The following is a 27,314-nucleotide window of genomic DNA, read 5'->3' on the forward strand; positions in this document are numbered from 1 at the left end:
AGTTTCAGTTCTAATGTAGATATTGGGTGAAACCGTGAGACAAAATGACATTGGCGGCTGCAGTCATTACTGAGAGCTCACCCCATCCAGTGGTAACAAATGCTAGACATAAGCACAGTATCACATTCTATGTGTGCAAAAACTGGTGTTTACCCAGCCCGTCTTTGGTCAGACTAGTAATGCTGTTTTTCTCCCTTTTTTTTGTTCGTGGCTGGGTTTTCTTGGCTTTTTTTCCCCTTTAGCACAGAACTCTGAAAGCCTCTTAGTGATCCAGCTCTACCAACCACAATTTACGAAGTCTGTCATAACAGTCTATGGCAATAAAGAAAACACTAGCACAAATACGGTGTCCAATTTATAAAGCAGTTCTTGTTCCGGCTTTGGTGGCCTCTCTGGCCTCTGCCAGGCTGAAGAGCGATGTGGGCGCTCAGGCCTGAGCAGGGGTGCATGGCCCTCAGACCTCCCGGCCAGGCTCAGTTTATACACTATTTATACATCCTGAGACCTGGGGAGGTAACTCTACTTGATGTTACTGTTAAGTTTAAGTGTTAGTCGCTCAGTCGTGTCTGACTCTGACTCTTTTCGACCCAATAGACTGTAGCTCCCCAGACTCCTCTGTCCGTGGGATTCTTCAGGCAAGAATACTGGAGTGGGTTGCCATGCCCTCCTCCAGGGGGTCTTCCTGACCCAGGGATTGAACTCATGTCTGTTACGACTCCTACATTGACAGGCTGGTTCTTTACCACTAGCGCCACCTGGGAAGCTCTGATGTTTCTATGGTTGCTTGCTAATTTCACGTTGGGTACCTGTTTGTGAAAAACTTCTGGAAACTTATTTTGAAGTGTATCTGAAAGGGTGATACGGGGCAGAGAATCCATATACAAATTATATCAGTCACCTTGTTCTCCAGTGTGAAGGGCTCAGTGCATTCAAGGTGACCCTCTAGATGTGGGAAGGAAGGATGGTGACTTACATGTATGCGTGCGTGCATGCTAAGTGGCTTTGGTGGTGTCCAGCTCTTTGTGACCCTGTGGACTGCAGCCCGCCAGGCTCCTCTGTCCATGGGATTCTCTGGCAAGAATACTGGAGTGGGGTGCCATGCCCTTCTCCAGGGGATCTTCCTGACCCAGGGATTGAACTGGCATCTCCTATATCTACCTGCATTGGTAGGCGGGTTCTTTACCACTAGCTCCACCTGGGAAGCTCTTACATGTATATGTATTTTTTAATATTAGCTTTAGAATATTTTTGTGAATATTTTATAATGTATCTAATATTCAACAATGTTTTAATATTTAAGTAAAAAATATGTAAATTTGGGAGCATTGAATTCTTTCCTTCTCTCAAGAAACTGCACAATCAGAAATGTTTAGAGGTCTTGGAACAAAACTGCAGCTCCATCAGGACAAGAGCTGTAGTCTTGCTCACATTTGAATATATCACATCTGACTTAGACTCAAGATGGAAGGAAAAAAAGGACTGATGACTTCTTAAATTCCGTAAACTAATTTTTAATTAAACACGGGTCGTTGATCAATTCATGAAGCCATTCAAAAAGTTATGAGCCTGATTTTCATTTATTGGTTGTCTTACCAATGGTATGGTTGGTAATTGTTACTATTATAGCCTGAAGCAATAATGCCTCCGTGGTTGCCGTTGTTCAGTTGCTAAGTCCAGCTCTTTGCGACCCCATGAACTGCAGCACACCAGGCTTCCCTGTCCTCCACTATCTCCCAGACTGTGCTCAGATACATGGCCATTGAGTTGATGATGCTGTCTAACTGTCTCATCTTCTGCCGCCCTCTCTTTCTTTTGCCTCTATGCAATCATATTTTGTTGAAGGTTATCTTCAGCTGAACTTCTTGCTTTCATCATGGTTTTGGCCCCTTCATGGCTTGTAACCTATATAGAGGCAGGGCTATGATGGGAACTGAAAACATGGCTCTGGCTTCTTATATGCTCTTACAAAACTCTCTATTTCACCCCAGATTATAAAAGCCAATGGTGATGACTACCAATAAATTATGTTGTTAGCACATTCCTACCTAACCATTTCATGGAGTCAGTAGGTCACTGAGCCTCAAAAGATTTACCAAAAATGGGGAGTCAGACCAGAGTCATAATCACTGAACAATTGATTCTTACCTAGAATTCTTATTTTCTTCCCCAGAAATCAGCACGTTAGTTGATCTTCAGGGTTCACAATGTGAAACTGTCTCCTGATACTGAGAATGATGTAGCCAGAGGTTTGCCATCTTTTGATCCTTGGTCGTACGTTCACTGTTCTTTAGTACAGTCTGTGCTGCTGTAATAGAGACCCATCACTCAGTGGAAGAAACAAGATAGAAGTTTTTTCCTCTTATGTGCAGAAATCTAAAGGTGCAAGTTCAGGGCTGGCAGGAAGGCACCTCCATCCTCAACAGGTACTTTCATCTCTGGGTCCAAGTTGTTGTCTCCATACATTGTCATTCCCAGAAAGTGGAAAGGGAGAAAGAAAGGGTCGAGGCGGTACTTGGAAGCTGAGACATCATCATTTCTAGTAGTGTCTTGTCTGGAACTTACTCATAAGCAGACACTTGGATGCGAGGCGGGCTGCACGTTGTCGTTTCTGGTTTAGCAGCTGTTGGCACCAAAGCTGGATAGAAGAGGGTTGCCTGTCACTAGTTGCAAAGAGGAAAGGACGGATTCTAAGAGGACAATGACTGGTCTCCGATATTCACCAAATCCTATTTAGGCAGGAAAGTGGGCTCACTATGTGAACAAGAGTTAACTCTATGTATATGCTGCTGCTGCTGCTAAGTTGCTTCAGTCGTGTCCAACTCTGTGTGACCCCAGAGACAGCAGCCCACCAGGCTTCCCCCGTCCCTGGGATTCTTCAGGCAAGAACACTGGAGTGGGTTGCCATTTCCTTCTCCAAGGCATGAAAGTGAAAAGTGAAAGTGAAGACGCTCAGTCGTGTCCGACCCCATGGACTGCAGCCCACCAGGCTCCTCCATCCATGGGATTTGCCAGGCAAGAATACTAAGTATATTCAAATATACAAAAAATTGGAACAGTCAAGATTTTATTTGGTGAAAGTTAAAGTACTTTAGGATTACTTAGATTCCAAAAGAGAGAGAAATTTGAAAGTAGATTTAACAGCGTCCATCTTTCTGAGGAACTTTCAAAGGTTTGTTTAAACTTATGCATCTGAGATCTTTGAATAAATTTTGATTCTCACTTTCCCAGTTTTTGGTAGGTTTACCAGAAAGTTCATCAGACTGAGTGGTTATTTTTTCCATCTGTAAAGCCGATTCCTTAGAATTCCAATGTCAATTATTACAGGAAACATATTTCTACTTTTAAAACTAAAGTCCATTAAAAAAAGCAAGTAAAACTGAGTAGATCCTAACTACTTATGAAATTATAAGCATTGCAGTTGTTGTATAGACATTCTTTTTCATTTGCTTTTTAGTTAAATTCACATGACAAAAACAAGGGGAAAAATTAAACCCCATTCATTATCTCTTTGCCTTTGTATATAAGAGTATGTGTCCCAAGAAAGTTTCTTGTAAACCCACAAGGCAGCTTGGGGTTTGGGGGCACTGACGTTCCCAAGTCAAGATGTTAGTCATGTAGTGGTTTTCCAATGGGATTTCATCTCTGCCATAACAGTTTTGGGAACTGCAATTCAATCAACCCCAGTCATATCTAGCATTTATAAAAGCTGCCTTTATGGGAAAGCCAAAGCATGACCCACAGAATTTTCCTACAAAACCAAGCCATCTACTGGTTTTTGTCCAAAAACGACCCATTAGCTGTGATGGGCTCAGTCACAGGGGAGACCCAGGGCAAAAGGTAGGAGGGTTTGCGAAAGGGAAATAGCCAGGGAGTGGTGTTGTAGGAGTTGGGCTTATCTTCATGCTAGAACTACTCCAGGGTAGAAGAAAAGATATTCTGGCTTGACCTTAGAAAAGAAAACGGAAGACCAAAGGCATGCCTAGAAGAGGAGCGTCTCATTGTGTGACACAGGCTCCTGGGCTGCAAGTCCAGAAGTCAGTAAGATTGAGGGTCCTCAGTGGGAGGGAACCTGGTGAAGGAGGCTTGGATTGCTCCACCAGGAGTGACTCATCCTAGGAGAGGGCCAGCCTGCGGAGCTGGAGAGAATGATGTGCCCTTGAGCAGCATTTCCCAAACCTGACTTGATCTTAAAAATCACTTGGGGAGCTTGTTTAAAACAGAAATGAAAAGTTCCCAGATCTGCTACAAAGATTCTGATTTGGTAGTTCAGGAGTAGACTCTGTGATTTGAGAAATCTTTCTTAGAAGGGCTGGTCTGTTTTCGGGAAGGCTTCAGGGTAAATACTGACCAAAGAGGTGTTCTAAGCCTCTTATGGAGAAGGACAAGGCAACCCACTCCAGTATTCTTGCCTGGAGAATCCCATGGAGAGGAGCCTGGCGGGCTGCAGTTCGTGGGGTCTCAAGAGTTGGGCATGACTTAGTGACTAAACTACCACCAGGTGTCTTAGGAACAGGTGAGAGCTGCTAGGGGACAGGTAAGCCACTGGTGAATGACAGGACTATATTTGAGAAGCAGGGTTCAGCCTGTGTGGTACGGAGAAGACGGGTCTTGGAAGTCACACACAACTCTCTATGTCTGGCTCAGTCCTGTCCGACTCTTTGCGACCCCATGGACTGTAGCCCGCCAGGCTCCTCTGTCCACGGGGTTTTTCAGGGTTCTCATAACCTCCTCCGGTGATCTTCCCGACTCAGGGATCAAACCCCGGTCTCCTGAGGCTCCCGCATTGGCAGGTAGACCCTTGACCACTGCACTCCCTGGGAAGCCCATATCTGAGATGGCCAGGCAGCAAATATTTGCTTGAACTTTTCAAGATTTAAGATCTGAGAGGTCCATCCTCACATAGCCTCCTTATCCCTAGGGTGCTCCCTCAGTTCTCAGGTTTAGCTCTTTGAGAGCGCTGGGTGGTGGTGGTGGTGGTGATGGTGGTGGTATTGTAGCTGAAGCAGCAGTAAAAATAATCATGATAGTTATAAACTGTAACGCTCATATTCATCAGAAACTTGATGAACTCAGAACCTTTTCTCCTCCACGCATATAGCTGCTTCTCATCTGATCGACCCTTTGGTGGTGAAGGACAGAGCCGTCATCTCCACCACTCCAAACCAGAAGCCAGAAGATGGTCTTACAGGCTTCCTCTAACTTTCTTTCCTCACCCTCACCTTGTGGGTTCTACCTCCTTCCTAAACTTTCAAGCACTTTTCTCTGCACTGTGTCACGACCGTTGGCCCCTCAGTATAGGCGTCACCATCCCCATCATCACTGTTCACCTGGACCACTGCCAGGCGGCCGCCCTGCCCTATCACACTGCCTCTAGCCCACCCTCTCTACAACTCAGCAATTTCTCAGATGCCAGTTGGAACGTGTCACTTGCTTTCCCACTTACGAAAATCCTTCAGTGGACCCTTGTAGTCCTCAGGATAAAGTCTGAGCTGCTGAAGATGGAATACCAAGTCTTCTGTGTTCTGAGACCCTCCTTCCAACCTCCGCCTCTCCAGTCTCATTATCCTCTGGCTCCATCTCCTCACCCTCCTCGGCTGTGTTCAGCAGCCCCACCTCAGTAAAGGGTTAGAGTTCCCTAACCTGGCTGTGCCCGTCCCCATCCGCCGCTTCCTACCTCCTTGCTGTGACTGTAAGCACAGTGAGGGCAGAGAGGATGTTGGTTCTGGATGCACAGCGTCTTGGCCTCCTGCAGGATGCCTGGCCCTTGCAGCCATCAGCGAGCCCCGCGGAGTGGACGGCTGGGTGGATGGATGAAGTATAGGTCTTTGTGCGTGTTCCGTATGTGCCATTCCAGGCTTCTCTTTGTGTACAGTTTTCATTTGTCTTTCAAATTTAGCTCAGCCATTTCTTCACACACAAAAAGGTGAAAGTGTTCATTGCTCAGTTGTGGCCGACTCTTTGTGATTCCATGGACTGTAACCCACCAGGCTCCTCTGTCTATGGGATTCTCCAGACAAGAATACTGGAATGGGTTGCCATTTCCTTCTCCGGGGGATCTTCCCCATCCAGGAATCGAACCTGGGTCTTCTGCATTGACAGGCAGATTCTTTACCACCTGAGCCACCAGGGAAGCCCCCAGTGATGCCTGCCTGCCCACCTTTGGGGTAGGAACCCCTGAGATGCACACCTGGGGCTTCTTGTATTCACCCCAGCATAGCATCGACGCCAGGGGCCTGGTGCTGGCCTGACACACCCAAATGCAAGCTTTCCAAGGGCAGAGCCTCTGTGATGTTTTGTTTCTCTACCCAGTGGCAGGTACGCAGTTGGTGCTCAAGGAATGTTTAAAGAACCAGCTTAATGAATTTATGAGTGATCTGTGCTCAGCCCTGCTCTTGATGTCATCAAGCAGATGATGGTTTAATATTGCCAGAAGCTGGCCACACTATCAGTGCCCGGAAGATTCTCCTTAATGGCTGGAGGGCATTCCCAAGCGTGGTTCTTTAAGGCATGAGCATGACAGGGACTGTGAGGCTGGAGAACCCTCACAGCCAACCTCTCCCCTCCTTCCCTGGCCTCACGGGTCCACAGCGGCTGGCCTGGTACCTCTGTCCCACTTCGAGCTCCGTTCCTAGCAGTCAGAGATACTGTGGGGAGACTATGCAAATAACCTTCCTGGGGGGCTGGGGGGAGTGGGGATGAGTCTTTGTGGATGTCAGAAACTCTGCCAGTGTGAGGTGGCATGATTATGCTGAAAAGTGGCAAAAGAGGACTTCTCTGGCGGTCTGGTGCTTGAGAACCCGCCTGCCGATGCAAGGGACACAGGTTCGATCCCTGGTCCTGGAAGATTCCGCAAGGCATGGGGCACCTAAGCCACGCGCCGCAGCTGTTGAACCTGTGCTCTAGGGCCCAGGAGGCGGCTCCTGGAGCCTGTGTGCCGTAGAGCCCATGCTCTGCGACAAGAGAAGCCACCACAGCGAGGAGCCCTCACACCGCAGTGAAGAGCAGCCCCTGCTCACTGCAGCCGGAGAAGAGTCAGCACAGCAACAAAGGCCCAGGCTGGCCAGAAGGAAACAATGCCTTAATTAACCAAAAAAGTAAAAGTGGCAAAAGAGAGCAGAGATGCAGTGAATAGCGCAGTTAGCTCTAGACGCTCCACTGCAGTTAGTCGGCTAAGCCCTTAGATGAAACTTTGTAACAAGTACCCGAGAGCAAGACATTTTAAAATGGAGCTCTTTATGAAGACTAATATTGCTGTCATAAGGCTACTTTATGAAAACTCTAGGGGACCTTTAACTGCAGCAGAAACTTCCTCATTTAAACCATGAAGGTTAAACAATAAAAACTAATTTTCTATTCCCAGTATAGCCATCGCCCGGCCAGGAAGGCATCACTCTGCTTTAGGAAAACAAGGGCACTGTATTCTTCAGCCCTTCGGTGGGTAGAGTCCATTATCTGTGTGCAAAGACATGTCTTTTCCAATCAGCAGCCTCTTCTGGGAGAAATGAGCCCCCGCCAGCTGTACTTAGTGGAGGAGGAGGAGACTGGTCCACATCTTGGTAAAGCTCTTCCCTGAGAGTTTCCAGGGATGGTCATGGCTGAGGTGGGTGATTCAGTGAGGAGACAGAGATGAGGAGATTCAGAATGGGGTGCGTGAGGGCGGAGAGGTAGAACCCTTGTTTGGGTTTGAGGGATTTTTTTTTTTTTTTAATTGGAGGATAGTTGCTTTATAGTTGGAAGGACTGATGCTGAGGCTGAAACTCCAGTATTTTGGTCATCTTATGTCAACAGACAACTCATTGGAAAAGCCCCTGATGCTAGGAAAGATTGAGGGCAGAAGAAGAGGGTGTCAGAGGACGAGATGGCTGGATGGCATCACTGATGCAAGGGACATGAACTTGGGCAAGCTTCGGGAGATGGTGTGGGACAGGGAGGCCTGGCATGCTGCAGTCCATGGGGTCTCAGAGTTGGACACGGCTGGGCAACTGAACAACAACAATTGCTTTATGAAGTCATGTTAGTTTCTGCTGTATTGCAAAGTGAATCAGTTATATCTGTACGTAACATCCCTTCCCTGTTGAGCCTCCCTCCCACCCTTCACCCTAACCGTCTAGGAGAGAGAATTTTGTTTAAGCAATAGTGTTTGGTTAAAAATAAAGAATTTTAGGGAACAAAGGGTAATATTACAAATTCAGGTCTGAGATGGCTCTTACCTTCAGGGTTAGTGGGGCGTCTGTGGTATCTCCTGCCCCCTCCCCCACCCAGACACTCGCCAGGCTCTGGACCCCTCCCCCCTCCCATCCCCCCACCCCCACCCCAGGCGGATGGGTGGAGCTGCCCCACCCATTTCCCAGTGCTCCTGCCCTCTCTGTCCTGGTACCCAGTACCCCCAGGGCCTCTGGGCCTGAATAACCGATGTCTAGGTGGTGTGCCGTTACCCAAGTTGTGTCTGGCTCTTTGTGACCCCATGGAGGGCAGCACGCCAGGCCTTGCGGTCCTTCACCATCTCCCAGAGTTTGCTCAAATTCATGTCTGCTGAGTCGCATCCTCTGCCGCCCTCTTCTTTTGCCTTCAATCTTTTCCAGCATCAGGGAACCCCTTAATGGCTCCTGCCCTTAAAGTTCTTTGCCTTGAGGCGTTTTCAGAGTGTTAACCATGGACTCTTCACAACAAGCCAGGAGGTCTCCGGCTCCATCCAGGTGCATACGAAGTGTCCCCCGACATCCTGTGGATTAGAAATTCCAAGCGAGCATTAGCGGAGGGACAAAGAGGGGCTGAGACATCGATTCTAGATCAACCCTAACCTTGTCACTTGGACTTCCCTGGCAGTCCGGTGGTTAAGACTCTGCACTGTCAGTGTAGGGGGTGTGGGTTCTCATCAGGGAACTAGAGCCCGCACGCCGGGTGAACTGAAGTCGCTCAGTCGTGTCTGACTCTTTGTGACCCCATGGAGTGTAGCCTGGCAGGCTCCTCCGTCCATGGGATTTTCCATGCAAGAATACTGCAGTGGGGTGCCACTTCCTTCTCCAGGAGATTTTCCTAACCCAGGGATTGAACCTGGGTCTCCTGCATTGTAGGCAGATGCTTTACCATCTGAGCCACCACATGCCAGGTAGCTCGGCCTTAAAAAAACCAATCCTGTCTCTTTTGTTGTTCCATAGCATCTGGTGGTTATTCTTTCTGTGCTTTGTGAGCCAAGAATGCCATGGAAATAAAATCTTTGCAACGACAGATGAGCTCTTGATAAGACAGTAAGATCTCTCTCCAGGGGAGGAGCTGTGTGCCAAGTCTGCATGGCTGGAAGCACAGGAGACCTGCTGGAGATGACTCTGCAGTGGCGCCCTGTGGCTTGAACGCCCAGAGGTTCTCAGGGGTGATGGGCTTTGGGTGTGCAGGGGAAGAATGGCAGGAGAGCCTGGGGTGGTAACCAGCCCAGTCATGTGCGGCCTTATCAGCCCAGGTTAAGAATTAGACTTGTTCCTGAAGTCTGCAGGCAGCCCCTGGAGGGTTTTCAGAAGAGAAGGGACTTCACCAATAGAGGAACAGATGAAGATGTGGGGCATATACGCAGCGGAATATTACTTTGGCCATAAATATTAATATTTATATTAATTGTCCATATATATATTTGTATATAATTGGGCAATGGCACCCCACTCCAGTACTCTTGCCTGGAAAATCCCATGGATGGAGGAACCTGGTAGGCTGCAGTCCACGGGGTTGCTAGGAGTTGGACATGACTGAGCGACTTCACTTTCACTTTTCACTCTCATGCATTGGAGAAGGAAAAGGCAACCCACTCCAGCGTTCTTGCCTGGAGAATCCCAGGGATGGGGGAGCCTGGTGGGCTGCCATCTATGGGGTCGCACAGAGTCGGACACGACTGAAGTGACTTAGCGGCAGAGGCGGGCAATATACATAATGTGGCCATAATATTAACTGGCCATAAAAAGAATGAAATAATGCCATTTGCAGCAACATGGATAGATAGACCCAGAGATTATCATACTAAATGAAATGTCAGCAGAGGAAGACAAATACCATATGATATTGCTTATATGTGGAATCTTAAAAAAATATACAAATGAATTTATTTGCCAAACAGAAATAGACTCACAGACATAGGAAACTAACTTATGGTTACTGTCGTGGTCCAGGCGCAGGTTGGTAAAGAATTTCCAGACATGAGGCAGAATGAGAGGGAAATAAAGTTTATTAGAGCAGGAGACGCTGTTAGAACAGCGGGCCAGCTCAAGGGAGACCCGATGTTGAACAGGGCTCCTTAGTCCGCTTTTATACCCGGGATACAGGGAATAAGGTAGGGGTCTTGGGGGTCATTTGCTACGGATGAGGAGAAGGCAATGGCACCCTACTCCAGTACTCTTGCCTGGAAAATCCCATGGACGGAGGAGCCTGGATGGAGGAGCCTGATGGGCTGCCGTCTGTGGGGTTGCACAGGGTCGGACACGACTGAAGCGACTTAGCAGCAGCAGCAGCAGAGGCGTGTATACTGGGTTGGGGGAAGAGTAAGGCAAATACCTCCTCCCTATGGGTAGGAGGGGAGACAGGTTATACCACCCAAGAGGACCTGAAATCCATTAATAGTTATAAACAAGGGAGGGAAGGATGATAAGGGTCCAGCTTATCCGTTCCTGCATTCCAAGACCCTCCTTAGTTTTATCTGCTCTTTTGTCCTTGGGTCACCACAGTTACCAACCGGGAAAGAAGAGGGAGGGATAAGTTAGGAGTTTGGGATTAACATATACACACTACTATATATGAAACAGATGACCCACAAGGACCTACTGTGTAGCATAGGGAACGTTACTCAGTATCTTGTAATAACCTATAATGGAAAAGAATCTGAAAAAGTTTATCCACACCTGATGTAAAGAGCCAACTCATTGGAAAAGACCCTGATGCTGGGAAAGGTTGAAGGCAAGAGGAGAAGGGGGCAGCAGAGGACGAGATGGTTGGATGGCATCAGTGACTCAATGGACATGAGTGTGAGCAAGCTCCGGGAGATAGTGGAGGACAGGGAAGCCTGGGGTCGCAAAGCGTAGGATAGGACTTAGCGACACACATATATATCTATGTATAGATATATAGTATCTGAATAGTTTTGCTGCACACCTGAAACTAATACAACATTGTAAATAAACTGTATTTCAATAAAATTAAAAAAATTTTTTAAGAAAATAGAAGATAAGGGCCTTGCTCACTTTTGGACTTTCTGACGCGTGCTCTAGCAGCGTTGGGCTGGTTTGAGGAAAGCAGGAGCCCAGAAGAGGGGGTAGGAGGCTATTATTGTAACTCTGGAGAAGGCAATGGCACCCCACTCCAGTACTCTTTCCTGGCAGGCTGCAGTCCATGGGGTCTCGAAGAGTCTGACACGACTGAATGGCTTCACTTTCACTTTTCCCTTTCATGCATTGGAGAAGGAAATGGCAACCCACTCCAGTGTTCTTGCCTGGAGAATCCCAGGGACAGCGGAGCCTGGTGGGCTTGCCGTCTATGGGGTCACACGACTTAGCAGCAGCAGCAGCAATGAGAAATGATGACAGCTTGAAGGAAGGCAGTGGTCCTCTGGCTGGAGGGATGAGGATGGATTTCCGAGCTCTTTACAAGGTGGAAGTCTGCAGGATTTCTCTGCAGGAATAGGAAACTGGCTATTCATTTTCAGAAACAACCCTCGTGTGGCATTCATGTGCTAACTCGGCTGATGAATACACTATTCTCGTAACTAGGTTGGAGAAGAATTACAGGAAGGGTATCATTAAGATGTTAAAATGAATGCATTACATATGTTAACAAGTGTATGAACCCTGTATTATATCTGGCAAACGGGGTGTTAAATCCTTGTTCAACCAGCCAGATGTCCCTGCAGCTGCCTTTGGGATTGCAGAAGGAGGCAGCCACCTGAGACCCCAGCTAGGAGCTGGTGCCAGTGGCTTCCGGAAGCATCTGGCTAGACAAATTGCTCCTCCTGCGCTCTGACTGACAGGTACCTCATGGATGGCACAAGTCACATCACAATGCACCGGTGGGCTCTTTAGTCTGATGAGACCAGACTCAAGCGACTTGACTTTTCTCAGGGTTATCTTTACACTTGGGAGTATCCTTAGTGAAGATTTGTATCTGTTTATCCATATGATTTTATAAGACCAAATTAATAACGTTCACTTTTGAATTGGAAGGCTCTCAAAGTCTTGTTGGGGGCGGTTATCCAGCTGAGTTTGCAGAGGCTGGGTTAAGCGTTTTCTGTCAATGTTTAAATAACCTGGAGCAAAATTCCCATGACTGCTTAAAAGGAGCTGAAAATGCTGACAGGTGTTTGTATTTATTCTTGTGGAGTATGATCTCTCCTAAGTGGCTCTGATAAATCAAGATTGAGCCAGTCCTGGGATGTCTCTCCCCTACTTCTCTTTGGCAAAATGATCGGAAAATATTGTAAGATGTTCAGGGGCACCTAGCACAACAGTCTCCCCATCACACTCCTGGGAATCATACTTAGACGTTGAGTTAAGGCGGAAGTTGAAGAGAAGCCATCCTAGAGACCACAGTTACACAATCCTATGGATCTCTTGTGTACTCTCTTTCTTGAAGGAGAAATTGTGAAATCCCAACATTTTTCTATGACTGAAATAAAAAGTGGAAATTAAAGAAAAAGGAAAAATCATACCGGTTGTTTTCTTGTCTGTTCAAATGTACTGTGACGGCAAAGATGAAAAAGTCAGTGCAGTCTAAATAGGAAAATACCACAAGGAGAAGATTTTCAAAATATTTTGTAATTTCCTCCTCATCTCTTGTTTTTAGAACTTCGTGGAGTTGGGCAGAAGGCAGTTTCAAACCTGAAGTCTGGCTTGTCAATGTTAGACAGTGTCCACTAGGGGGCAGCATGTCAGAGGATTTCTTTTATCCTTGAATTGGCAGTGATTTCTTTGGCTGTCTACCAGTAGTTCGGTTTTTCTTTTTTGTCCTGTTTTGAAGGGTTAAATGAAGCTCTCACAATTTAGACGCAAATTATGCTTATTTAAAAATGCATAAATTAGCTGAAAAGCCTGCTTGTTATAGTGTGACCATAAATAAGTTCATTCATGCATGGGATTTTCCTAGGAACTTACAGGTAACGATCCTACTGGTCCTGAGTAGATTTTGGAAGCCAGTGGGTAGTTCTCTTTGTCCTTGAATGTGACAGACGCTAAGCATGCTCTCTTCTGAGAAGGCAGATCGCCAGTGTTCCTGAGGAACAGGACGCTGGGTTCTCTTTAGGAGTTCTCGGCCAACAGAAGATAGTAGAGGGCTATCTGCCCAGCTTTCTCACCCTGGAGACTGTTTCTGGCTTCTGCTGGAGGCTGTTTGCTGGGAGGCGTGTCAAAACTCTCTATACTTCTTTATGCAGAGCTGTGGGCGTTCTGGATGACAGGAGGGAGACAACATATGATTATATTGTGTGTGTCAACTTAAAAACTATTCACAACCTAGAAGTTGAGAGTTATGTTTTATTCAGTGGGAATTTTTAGGACCTCAGGCCTGGAGACAGCATCTCACATGACCCTGAGAGAACTGCCCTGAGGAGGCGAAGGGAGGAGCCAGGTTACACAGAAGTTTTGTGACAAAGGGCAGGGAGTCTGAACGTCAAAAAATCAATGCTAATTAAAGGAGACGGATAACTGAAGCTAAGGCATTTAGCGGTTTCCCGTGTATGAGAAGATGCGAGAGTCTCCGCTCACTCAAATCATTCTCTTGATATGCCCTTCAGCTATGGGGTTTCCCTGGTGGCTCAGATGCTAAAGAATCTGCCTGCAGTGCAGGAGACTCGGTTTCAACCCCTAGGTCCGGAAGATCCCCTGGAGAAGAGAATGGTATGCAGTCCAGGATTCTTGCCTGGAGAATTCCATGGACAGAGGAGCCTGGTGGGCTACCGTCCATGGGGTCGCCAAGAGTGGGACACGATTGAGAGGCTCACGCTTTCACCTTTCACCCTGTCAGCTGTCTGGGGCCGCGCTCCTGTTTTCCCCGCCCCGAGTTTCTCACCACAGGGCGTGGCTGCCGCCTGGTGGCTGCCAGACGGCAGGCAGGTATTCTTTCCTTCCTGAGCTCCCTCGGGGCTCATCTGCTCACCAGCGGCGGTGGCTGCGATCGCCCGTGACTGTGAACATCCTTGTTTACTGAGCCAGCAGGAAATATTCCATTTCTCAATGTGTATCCAGGGAGTTAACTTTAAAAAAAAATTTACAGCTGGATTTAAAATAAGATAAAACCCATATAACATTCTTTAAAAGATCTCTTTCATGTGAATAATTTGTTCAGAGGAAAGGAGTTTGGATGTGCTTTGTAGTGTCTTCCCCAAATTAGACAGATCAGATCTTTCTGAATTCAAAGAAACCAGAAGCGGTGTGGGAATGATAAGATTTAGGACTAAAGAACTCTGCGAATTTTAAAACACTCTAATTAATGTGACAAAAGGAGGGGACGACTGTGGATGAAAATAAATGTAAATGCAAAGCTTGGGAGATAAATAGAATTATACTCCTTCAGAAGAGTCCCCTATAATCTCGAAAATTAAGAATATTAGGAGGCCATTCTAGAGAGAACTGCATGGTATGCACATAGTCAAGTGTCTGAGCTTCGAGAAAAGGGACCAGGCTGGCCCTGGTGTGTGGCGGGGCCTGCCTGGCTGAGTCTGGGGGCTCCTCCACCGGACAGGCAAGCTCTGAACTCGTCGGGCAGGTTCTGAGCCTGCTGTTCTCTGAAGACTCCCTTCCTCCACCCCAGGAATTCTGAGTCCGTATTTCCTGATGTTGAGTTTCCTTTTTGTCAGATTCCCTGGTCCAGGTGGGCCTCCTTTCAGAATGACTACTTCAGGGAGGGAACCACCCTCTAAAGATTTCCTGACAGATGGAAAGAGGGGGAAAAAAACCTTTTCCCCTCTCCCCACTTAGGTTCACCAGTGGGGGTCCTATAAATTAGATTGACAAAAGATAAGTTAATAAGAGAAGCCATCCCAATTTACTTAATGTAAGTTTTATGCGACACAGGAGCCTTCATAAGGAAATGAAGACCCACAGGAATAGTTAAGCTGAGTGGGTTTTATACTCAGTTTGATGAAGAGTGGAAAGGTGTAGGAAAAAAATGGGACAGGATAGGGTCTGAGTGAAGGATGGTACACTGGGGAAAACTCAGCAAGGCCTGTTCCTTCATGGTTTTTTTCTTTCCGTATTTAAGCTAGATCTTGCAGCAATCACTTTTTCCCCCAAATAGAAAAAAAATAGGATAATGTTTTATTAATCAACTTCGGACACAGCTCTGTAATATGATTTTTCCAATATTTGTTACCCACATAGTCTTTGTTCCTCTATCCGAAAATTGCATAACCTTTTTTTTTCTTTGAACTTTTTATTTTATATTGGCATATAGTTGTTGATTAGTGAGGAGGGCATGGCAACCCACTCCAGTGTTCTTGCCTGTAGAATCCCCTGGACAAAGGAGTCTGGTGGGCTACAGTCCATGGGGTTGCAAAAAGTCAGACCTGACCAAAGCAACGTAGCAGGCACGCACACATAGCCGACTGACAATGTTGTGATGGTATCAGATCACCCGCAAAGTGACTCGACCATACATACACGTGTCCATTCTCCTTCAGTTTCCTCTGAGTGTCGTCCCATCTTAAGAGATGAAGAGCCTCCTTTCTTCCAGATAGGGAAGTTACCTCTCACCTGAGGGTCTATGACCTGCTTCAGGGGAGAAAAGGGAGGCCAGGTAGGTCTTCCTGCATCTGCCATTTCTCAAAATCATATGGTTTAAAATATTCCATTTGCTAAATCACTATATTTGGGGGCAGCGTGTCCAGAACTCCATCACAGGCCACTGATGCTTTCCTGCCAGCCTCCTAGAGTATAGTCGTCTAAAGAGGAGCATGTGTGGGCTCAGTCACTCTTTGTGACTCCACGGACTGTAGCCCAGCAGGCTCCTCTGTCTGTGAGATTTCCCAGATAAATTGTGAGAATATAATAAATACCTAAATAGAGCTCTCACCAAACCACCATTCACGGAAATGCTCAAATAGTAATGTTTCCCTGGAAAATCCCATGGGTGGAGGAGCCTGGTGGGCTGCAGTCCATGGATTCGCTAGGAGTCAGACACGACTGAGCGACTTCACTTTCACTTTTCACTTTCATGCATTGGAGAAGGAAATGGCAACCCCCTCCAGTGTTCTTGCCTGGAGAATCCCGGAGACCAGGGAGCCTCATGGGCTTCCATCTATGGGGTCGCACAGAGTCGGACACGATTGAAGCGACTTAGCAGCAGCAGCTACATATTAGAATCACCTGGGGGGAGATTATTGTTAAAAAAAAAAACAAAACAAAACTAGCAAGTCAATATCAGACTAACTGAGTTAGACTGGCTGGAGTTGGGCCAGGGCACCCCAAAGCTATAGCCTTTTTGTTATGTTCATGATTAATATGTGTACACATAAATAAGAATGATCTTAGAGTTCAAAAGATTGGAGGTGGGCTGAGAATATAAGAACAGACATTGAGTCTACATTTTTTGTCCTTTGCTTTTCATGTGGATGGTTTTCAAGAAGAAACTGCAATTCTTGGATACCCAAAATCGTAGAACATGAAAGCAGCGTTACCTCATGGGTCTTTTGCTTGAGTTTTAGTTCATCCTGGGTCATGACGCTTTTTTTTTTTTTTTTAAGCAGCCATTGAAAGTGCTTCTGAATGGCTCTGGTTATTGCATTTTCTTGTAATAAAGAGATTCTATGACAGCACTGACCTCGCAGCTGCTGATTAAATGGACAGCAGTTCATTCCCAGGTGGGAGAGAACAAACTTTCCCTGCCCACTTAATCAGTGACTTCTGTCTGCTGCTTCTCTGGCCTGGTCTCAAGCCTTGAGAAACTCTCAGAGGTGCGCATCTCTGAAATTTTGGGGGATGGGAGTGGGGTTGCTCTTCTCAAATGGAGGCCCCAGGTCAGCGACGCCAGCTCACCTGCGAGAAATGCACATTCTCAGACGCCACCCCTGGGAAGTCAGGCTTCACAGTCAAGGCTGAGAACCACGTTCAAGGCTGAGAACCGCGGAGCTAGCACCACCACGGTTCTCTCTTTGTTTTGCTCAAGAACAAATGTGCTCTTCTCGGTAGGAAAGCGGGCAGCAGGCGTCCTCAGGCCTGTGTCACGCTGGGCGCTGCCTCCTTCTTCCTTCCCCCACCGCCTTCTCAACAGCTGGCTGTGATTCGGGGGCTCCGGCAAGAGATGAGTGCGCCCCCTCTACTCCGCCGTCTTGAACCCCGTTCCCACCTCTTCCTCCTGATGAGGTCGATCAGGGCTAGAGGGAGAAAGAGAGGCAGCTTGAAGTCTCTGAACTCCTGTCATCCAGGTTCTGACTCCTGTTCCATCTTCTCAGAGGTTGTAATCAGATGAAGATATGTTATAGACACCTATATAAATAGATAAGGAGATGCACAATGTATGAAGATATACTTAATCATAAATATATAAAGCTATATACAGTGTATAGTAAACATTTCATATATTGGGTTGGCCAAAATGTTTATCCATAAGATGGTAGAGAAAAATCTGAACAAACCTTTAGGCCCACCCAATATGTATCTTCATTTTATATGTATAAATATATATAATGAATCAAGATACATTATGTATGCGATATATTACACATTTGTAAGAGATGTATACAATGTATCATTGTGTATATATAGATGCATAAATACACACGCACTGTAAAATAGGTAGGTTGTGCATATATAAATCTTTGTTGAGATTGCAGGGAAGGCTAAGAAATTCCAGAAATCATGGTCCCATTGGGAACCCAGAGATCATGAGAAGAGAGTCAAGGGATGGGCAGTCAACAGGGGAGAGAAATAAATCTTGGATGAAGTGGGGAGAGGGAAAGGGCCTGGTGAGGACCACTGCACAACCCCAAAGGACCAGCCGCTATTTGCCTCAGAAGTGTGCAGGGCAGTGCCCTGAGCAATAAGGGCAGCAGGTAGTCCTGGATGAGGCTGAAAAGTTTCCACTAAAAGAGAACAAATCTGTGGATACCAAAGGGGAAAGGGGAAGATGGGAGGAATTGGGAGACTGGAACTGACGTATATACACTATCAGTACTGTGTATAAAATAACTAATGAGAACCCACTGTACAGCGCAGGAGACTCTACTTAATGCTCTGCGGTGACCTGAAAGGGAGGATGTCCCAAAGGGAGGGGACATATGGATATGTGTTCATTTTGCCGTACAGGAGAAATTAACACAGCAGCGTAAAGCAGCTATACGCCAATAAAATGTTTAAAAACGATCCCAATGTGCAAAAAAAGAAAGTTAGTCACACTGTGTGTAACTTCTTTAGGCCATTAGAACAGGTCATTGAAGACAGCTCTGCTGTGTCCTCCAAGGGCCTTTAAAAATAAGATTCTCCATGTCTCCATTGCTGCCCTGCAAATAGGTTTATGAGTACCGTCTTTCTAGATTCCACATGCATGCGTTAATATGTGATATTCATCTTTCTCTTGGGGGGGGCGGGCAGTGGGAAAAGGGAGTGGGGCGGATTGAGAGAATAGCACGGAAACAGATAGGTGACCACATGTAAAATAGATCGCAAGCGGCAATGTGCTGGGTGATACAGGGAGCTCCACCCAGACACATGCTCTGCGATGACCTAGAGGGGTGCGGTGGGGAGGGAGGCGGGAGGGGTGTTCAGGAGGGAGGGCACCTGTGTATGCCTGTGGCTGATTCATGTTAAGGTGTGGCAGAGGGCAACACACTATTGTAAAGCAATTATCCTCCAGTTTAAAAAAAAAATTAGAAAAAAAAAATGTAGCATAACGTCTCTTCTCTCTTGGGGGTCCTGAAGGCAGACAGAAGAATCAGTGTGATTTTATCACTTCTAACTATTAGCAGTTGAAACTGTGTTTCTGCCTTTATCTACCCACCCATCATCTGTCTCAAAGCCCTTGTCTCCAGACACTCAAAGAACTTGAGCTATCTGGCTCATCTTTTAAACATTGTGGAGGGTGGGGTAGTTAGCGTGGATCACCACCCCAATAATGCAGAAATTCAGACTCTCTCCAGAGTGTTTCTAGTGTTGATATTACTAATTATTTTTTGGAAAAAATGCATCGGGTCTTAGTCATCGTGTCATGTGGGATCTTTCCTTGTGTCAACAGACTGCATAGTTGCAGCACAAGGCCTTAGTTGCCTCTCAGCATGTGGGATCTTACTTCCCTGACTAGGGATCGAACCCATGTCCCCTGCATTGCAAGGCGGATTCTTAACCACCCAACCACCAGGCAAGTCCCTCTAGTAGTATTTACATGTATGCCTTTACCAGACCCTTTGCTAAGTGCCTACATGTATGAGCTCATTGAATCTTCACAACCAGCTATGATAGAGGCTCCCTGTGATCGGGGTACTGTTAATATGTATGTTAGTACATCCAGGGGACTGGGAAGGGACTTGACCTGAAGTCAAAGCCTGAAGTTTCATCCGCATCACTTTACTATTTAACAGGAGCTAAGGTCTTGATATAGGTGGGCCTGCAGTTACCTGTTGGACCTTTCACTGTTAGGGCTCAAATAGAGATAAGTAATTACCTATACTCTTTGTGTGGGGTTTCCCCAGTAGCCAGCGGTAAAGAATCTGCCTGCCAGTGTAGGAGACGTGAGTTCGATCCCTGGGTTGAGAAGATCCCCTGGAGAAGGGAATTGGCAACCCACTCTGCATTCTTGTCTGAGAAATCCCATGTTCAGACGAGCCTGGCAGGCTACAGTCCATGGCATTGCCAGGAGTCAGACACGACTTAGCGACTGAAAGACAATGCTTTTTATGTATTTGAGCTCTTTTTGTTTCTGCCTTGAGCTTCTATACCTCGATTTGCGGCAATATTTTCAGTTAATTACTGGTAATCTAAAAGCTCCTGGACATCCACGTAGTACTTTAAATACACTGTGACTTTTTAAAATAAAAAATTAACCACTGGGAGCCAGGCATCTTTCTCTTTCTTATGGGCTGAGCTTCGACGTTATAACAGGAATTCACTAATGAAATAGACATAAAAAGAGCCTCCCTAAAGATTTAAGAGGGTCATATATTCTGTGGTAATTGTTATTTTCCTAGTTAACTTCATCTTCGTTTGTGTACCTGCTACAAATGTTTAATTATGTTTGGTGATTCCATGTTTTATAATTTACACTGTCTTTTATTTCCTCTTACTGTCCAAAGTATTTTGTTGGATAGTATGTGTGTAATCTACTTTTTAAGCACATCCGATAATTCTTTGGAGATGAACTTCCCTGATGGCTACTTCAAGAAATTTGATTACTTATGTATTTTTGGCATATTTTGAGGGAAAGAGGATTAATTTATTGTGTGTCTAACAGTCCTGAATTCTTAACTGCCTTATCAAAAGAGTGAGTGTATAAACAAGATTTTTTTCTTTTTATTGCAGGAAATGCAACATATTGTTAAATCACAGCACATTAGAGCAGAAAAAGGTAAGCGTGGACCTGTATAAATATTTGAAAACCGCTAGGGTGACTCCTCCTTGGGCTAACGTGGCTTCTCTTATCTCCAGCCATGGTGGAAGGTTCATGGTTAGATCTGGCCAGAAGGAACAAGCCTGAGATTCAGCCCTTTGCCCATCTCACGATTAACGCCACTGACATCCCATCAGGTAAGTTCCATTTGCATCCAGCTTGAACAATATTTCAAGAGTCATTTGTTAGCCCAAATGAATACTCAGACCTATTGTTAGCCTGTTACCAAAATTTTGAGAGCCTGTAACTTCTAGACCAGAAGAAAAGTCAGTCCGGTCTTCAGTTCGTCATCCACACCATGGAAACAGGGATTCTCAATCATGCAGGAATGCGCATCATCACTGTATTCAATTTCAGACCATCAGAGTGACTTTATGTTAAACAACTGCCAGGTGAGGTGGCATAGCTGAGAAGAATGGCCTCTTGGTATACTCATCTCTGTATATCCAGGCCAAAGTTGACAAGTCCCCATGGCTGGCCTGTGAGGTGCATGAATTCCTCCAGGTAGTCATATACTCGGGGCTTCCCAGGTGGCTCAGTGGGTAAAGAATCCACCTGTAACGCAGGAGAAGTAGGAGATGTGAGTTTGATCCCTGGGTCGGGGTGATCCCCTGGAGCAGAGCATGGCAACCCACTCCAGTATTCTTGCCTGGAGAATCCCATGACAGAGGAGCCTGGTGGGCTGCAGTCCACAGGGTCACAGAGAGCCGAACACTACTGAACTGACTGAGCACACACACAGTCATATATTCAGCCGTCTCCTGCGGAGTGCCCGGTAGAAGCTTAGCAGAGTGATATTTCAGAGGCAGGAGCCCTCTAGAAAATGAGACACACTCCTTCTCCAGGGGGTTATCACTTTTTTTCAGGCTAGGTATATAGCTCAGTGGACTGGAGACCTGATTTTCTTTTGGAAAGGAGACTCAGAGCTCCGCATCTACATTTGCCCAATGTAGTCCATCATATAATCCCCAATGGGTCCTTCACATCAGGCTAGGTGAGCGTAAAAAAGATTACAGAGAACCTTATGACAGTTTCGGCTCCGTATTGGCGCTTGCCATCTGCCTCTACAAGGATTAGAGCATGTGCTGTTACAGTTGTTGGCCTCCAACACCCCCTGAAGGGAGTTCAGGGTGGAGATCAGGAATGAGGCGCTCTGTGCTCTGGGGAAACTGGCGGAACAGGTCTTTAGATAGATAGATATTTTCAGGATCTGATTTTATGAGGTCGATCCTTGTATCTTCTCATATCTAGGAAAGCACTAAATCCCTTCATGGTGACCTCAGCTCCTCAAGACTAACAGAAAGCTTTTGCAAAGATACGTGCTTGATTGCACTGAACTCCCCCTTCACCAAAATCGTATGTGTTGACCTTCCCCCTACCTCTTTGGAGCGGTTTTTCAGAGCTGTCTGAGGTGCTGTCTCCCAGGCTGCAGTCCTCATTTTGCCCCAAATAAAGCTTAACTTGCATGAAACTTAACTTGGAACTCGCACAATTGTGAAACTTTTTAAGTCAACAGTAGAGTTAACAAGGAACATTACTATCGTTATACTATTTATTGAATACACACTATGTGTCAAGCATTTTGCTTTGTGTTCATTGTCTTTACTGCTGCTGCTGAGTCGCTTCAGTCGTGTCCGACTCTGTGCGACCCCATAGACGGCAGCCCACCAGGCTCCGCTGTCAATGGGACTCTCCCGGCAAGAACACTGGAGTGGGTTGCCATTGCCTTCTCCAATGCGTGAAAGTGAAAAGTGAAAGTGAAGTCACTCAGTCGTGTCCAACTCTTAGCAACTCCATGAACTGCAGCCCACCAGGCTCCTCCATCCATGGGATTTTCCAGGCAAGAGTACTGGAGTGGGGTGCCATTGCCTTCTCCTAATTATCTCTAATTCTACAACCCTACAAAATAGCGATTATCATTCAGATTTTGCAAATAGGGAAACCAAGATGCACCTAGTATAAGCTACCTGATCCAGGCTACAACATGGCAGGCTTAGAGACTGAATTCCACTCTAGTTAATTCCCAAGTCTGTGCTTTTCACTCTGTAGATTATCACATAAGTACCTTGTGGCCAGTTGGCTTTGTCAGAGGGAAATACATTCAGTGTTCTTATGTTCCTCTCTTCCTGTAAGAAGTAGATGAATGCAGTTTTAATAGCAGCTGTCTCAGGGCTGACTGCCTGGGTTTGAGGCCCCACTGCCCTACTTCCTGATTGGGTGGCCTTGTGTATATCATCGAAATCCTTTGTGTGTTAGCTTCTTCATGGGGATGGTAATAGTATCCACTTCCTGCAGCAGCTATGAAGATTTAAGCAGCTCACGTACTAACATGCTTATGTGGAAATGAGCATAGAGTAAGCACTCAGTGCATGTAATTTGTTATTTAATTAAATAATTATACATATTCTTTTTTTCCAAAAAAATTATTCAAGGCAGATTTTTCTTGTGCTGTGCTGTGCTCAGTCACTTCAATCGTGTCCAACTCTTTGTGACCCCATGGACTGTAGCCTGCCAGGCTCCTCTGTCCATGGGATTCTCCAGGCAAGAATACAGGAGTGGGTAGCTATTCCCTTCTTCAGAGCATCTTCCCAACCCGGGGATTAAACCTGAGTCTCCTGCATTGCAGGCAGATTCTTTACCCACTGAGCCACCTGGGAAGCAGGCGGTAACCTTCCCAAAAGCTTACCACTCCCATACCAGGAGTTGAGCCTGGGCCGCCTGGATGAAAACCAGGAATCAAGACCACATCGGAAGTGCTAAATTTTTTAAAAATCCAAGTTTTAATAAGCAGTTTTGAAGCCACTATTACATTTAATAGTATGGACCACAAAGGAATTTTGCCTGACTGCAGACATAGAAAGTGAGCAACCAACTGTTTGATTTTCAGAAGATTTTCCTCAACTAACTCTCCTGTCCCAGATATTTGCTTCATAAACAAATTTACTCTGTCTCTCTCTCTGTGTGTATATGTGCCTTATGGAACTGTTCTAATTTTCTGAGTGGAAAACTATTTTGCATGTTAGCAGAGGCAATCAAATTAATACTGATCTATCATCCGTGTGTGCTGTGAATGCACTCTGCATTTATCTTTTCAGTTCATTTTAAATGGCATATGATAAACATTGCATTAGACTGTGTGCCAAAGTCTATTTGGCAATAACAAGCATGTTTTAGTTATAAAGCTCTCCCTCCAGGCACCTAGCATCAAATCATTGCCAAAAACAAGGCAAAACTCCCGGACATTTTCTGATGGCTATTGAGCTTGAGACGGAGTGAAATGAACTAGCATATGCTTCTGTTTAAGAAAATAGAATTTGATCTTCTGGCTTGGTCAGTGACTCCTTGAGTTCGTTTATCTCCTAGTTTGGACCAGGATTGGATACTCTGGAGAAAGATGGCTTTACGTTTGCATGTTCATCTGGGGTCTCTTTTTCATACTTGTGATTAGTTGTTCAGTCGTGTCCTGCTCTTTGCAACCCCGTGGACTGTAGCCCGCCAGGGTCCTCTGTCCATGGGGATTCTCCAGCAAGAATTCTGTAGTGGGGTGCCATTTCTTTTTCCAGCGATCTTCCCAACCCAGAGATCAAGTCCTGGTTTCCCACCCTGCAGGTGGGTTCTTTACCATCTGAGCCATGGGCTTCCCTGGTGGCTCAGATGGTAAAGAATCTGCCTGTACTGCAGGAGGCCTGGAGAATTCTGTGGATAGAGGCGCCGTTTCATACTTATTTGTACTTATTTACATATATGAAAGGAATCAGAATCTGCCTTATACTGATATATTTCAAAGCTTCTTGAATTTTCATTGGGGAGCATTTTGTGAGGTCAGGATTCATGGCTTTCTTAAGGGGAGCTGAGGCTAAATATCTGGAGAGGCTTCTCTAACAGCTAATAGCAGTGACTCTAGGGGTTGGGGAGGCTGCGAGAGCTGAAGGTCCTCTAGAGATAGAAACTTAGGCTTGCATTGTGAGGTCCTCCAACCTGACGGGGGCGCTCTTCTTGTCTTTTCTCCCACTGGCATCTACTCATGAACCCTCCAGTTCACACTGATGGTTTTTCTTCTTTCTCCTCTGCATACTGTGTGCGTTCCATTCTTTGCTTGAACAGTTTCTCTCGCTCACAATACTCTGCGTCTTCTCAGCCCATCCACATTTGATCCAAGTTCTCCCTGTCCTCTGTCACTGGGCTGAACTCGCCTGATCGCCATTAATTTCTGCAGCTTCCGCTTGCCAGTTGCTTTAACTGAAGTTCAACCATGTGTTATGTGACACGCAGAGATGACAATGTTACATTTTTCATTTTGCGTGCCCGTTTCTTATTTTCTTCACTTCTAAGTTGTAAGCGCCTCGTGGGTATTCTGCTTGATATAATTCTTAATTATGGGTAGAATGAATGCCGATAGGAAGCACTAATCAAATATTTACTGAATGACTGAATCGATCAGGGAATGGATAAAAGCAAGCCTGTAAAGCAGGAAATTAGGATACTCCTTCCACTGGAGGTAACAGTGAGAGTGGCAGGCGGTCAAGGTTTCTACCTTCTTCCCTGCCTTCCCAGACCAGTCTGCCAGCCCTTGGTCTAAGGCTACCTGAGCCATCCCATTGAGAGGATAGACCTCACCTTAGACATTCCTTTGCTTTCTGTTAGGAAATGGCAATCCACTCCAGTACTATTGCCTGGAAAATCCCATGGACAGAGGAGCCTGGTAGGCTACAGTCCATGGGCTCCCAAGAGTTGGACACGACTGAGCGACTTCACTTTCTTTACTTTCTTTCTTAAGGACCATCGTGGAAGGAAGATGAAGTATAAGGCCAATAATTGATTGGATAAAGGATTGAATACACGAGTAGGGGAAGAAGGAGGTAATCATGTGTTGATCTGAGATAGGAAACACCTTTGAGTTTTATTAGCTTTGTCAGTGGCCTAGGTGGCTGTTTACGAGCCGGGAGAAGTAACTTTGCTAGTGTTTATGAGGATGTGATGAGTAGAGTCTGAGAGTCTCATTTCTGACTCAGTTGGGACCATGGAATGATACTTATATTTGGGGTGCTTTCATCTGGGATGATCTGAAGTAGGACGTTGGATGAAAAAGGGTGAGTGCTCTGCTGGTTCTGGAGGCCACGGTGCCTGGGATGGCTTCTCAGACTCACTCTAGCGCCCTCCTGTGGATAAGATGTGCAGTTCAGGAAGTCTGCCCTATTTCTGAACAGAGGGATAGCATTGACTTCTTTGCCTTTGAGGCCTAAGAATGAGTGGCCCTACTGTAGCTTGGATCCTCCTGCATTGTTTTTCTTCCTGGTGGAGGAAGAGCCTGGTGTTGAGGCCCACAGACCATATTCCAGCTGCCCAGTGGCCCTCTGGAGGTGTTCTAGAAAAAGATGATGTAGGTGTTCAAGTTTCCCCAGGATTCAGGCCAGTCTTGAAAGGTAGCTAGTGTGGGTTTCTGATTCTACAGGGTTCACCCAAGGACCCACTCTAACCAAAGGGCTGTCAGCTCTGATGGATCCATGGAATTTACTTTGAGTGTAAATTCCATGGACTGATTTCTCTTGGCTGGCAGGCAGCAAAGAACTTCTCCCTGGCTGCAGAAACTACTCCTAACCCCATTCTGAGACTCCTCGGCTCTGTTTTGCCTTGTTGGAATTCTAGCATAAGTATTTACAAAATCCTCTGGAGGAAAACTTTGGATTTTCCACAATATAACAGCTTTTTTCTCCACTAGATGAGACCTTTTCCAGTTGGGTAATGGGTACCCACATAAATATAAATATTTAATTAATGGGGTTTATCATGGATTTATCTTGTCACAATTTTTAAAGGAGGGCTTCCCTGGTGGCTCAGTGGCAAAAAAAATCAGTCTGCCAATGCAGGAGACATGGGTTTGATCCCTGCGTTTGGAAGATCCCGTGGAGAAGAAAATATCAACCCACTCTAGTATTCTTGCCTGGGAAATTCCATGGACAGGAACTTGGTGGGCTACAGTTCATGGGGCCATAAAGCAGTTGAACACGACTTAGCAATTAAACAGCAACAACCACAATTTCTAAAGACCTGGTAAAATACACTAAAAGACCTGAAATATTCAAAGCATTGGACACATTTAGACGACTTCTAGAAACTTCCACTACTCCAAAAACAGTGGCATGAAGATCAGTTGTCACATTTCAAGTGCGAGAAGAGGCTACAGGAGAATTCCGGTTTCTCAGAAGACATTTTAATCATCCTTTGGTCTTCACAAAAGATCGCATGAAATTGTGAACCCGGGGAGGACAATACCAAGGATGTTTTCTCTGTGAACTTCTCTAGGGGAAGCTTTTCATTCGTGTGAACTTGGGAGGCATTTGGGCTGTTGGAGGAGGGGAGAATCAATGGTGATGAGAATATAGTTTAAGAGTTTGACTTTTTAGTCAAAGTTGCTGTGACCCAGATTTTCAGCTCCTTCTATATCCCTCTCTCCGTGAATTAAAAGAAAAGGTGGGGCTATGTGAAGTCTGGATATTCTCTTCCTATACTTGTTTTCTGCTTTCTTGATTCAGCCGCCTTTGGCTGATTCTCTTCCTTCGACCTTTATGCTCTGTAGGCTGAATCCTATTCCTTCTTTAGGTTATTAGGCTCAGTAGCTGGTGGCTCAGTGGTAAAGAATCTGTCTGCAATGCAGGAGGCTCGGGTTCGATCTGTGGGTTGGGAAGATCCCCCAGAGGAGGAAATGGCAACCCACTCCAGCATTCTTGCCAGGAAAATCCCATGGACAGAGGAGC

The 27,314-nt window shown here is 45.9% G+C and overlaps 1 protein-coding gene across 1 annotated transcript in view; it reads left to right on the plus strand.

Annotated features, from left to right (window-relative positions):
• TNFSF11 (TNF superfamily member 11) overlaps positions 1-27,314 on the plus strand; it is a 42,339-nt gene that overhangs the window by 13,062 nt on the left and 1,963 nt on the right. Inside the window, exons 3-4 of the mRNA XM_027973525.3 lie at positions 20,472-20,517; positions 20,598-20,696. Coding sequence (XP_027829326.1) covers positions 20,472-20,517; positions 20,598-20,696 — 145 coding nt within the window. The remainder of the gene's footprint in view (positions 1-20,471; positions 20,518-20,597; positions 20,697-27,314) is intronic.

The sequence above is a fragment of the Ovis aries genome, chromosome 10 (assembly GCF_016772045.2).
Source record: "Ovis aries strain OAR_USU_Benz2616 breed Rambouillet chromosome 10, ARS-UI_Ramb_v3.0, whole genome shotgun sequence".
Classification (NCBI taxonomy): Eukaryota; Metazoa; Chordata; class Mammalia; order Artiodactyla; family Bovidae; genus Ovis; species Ovis aries.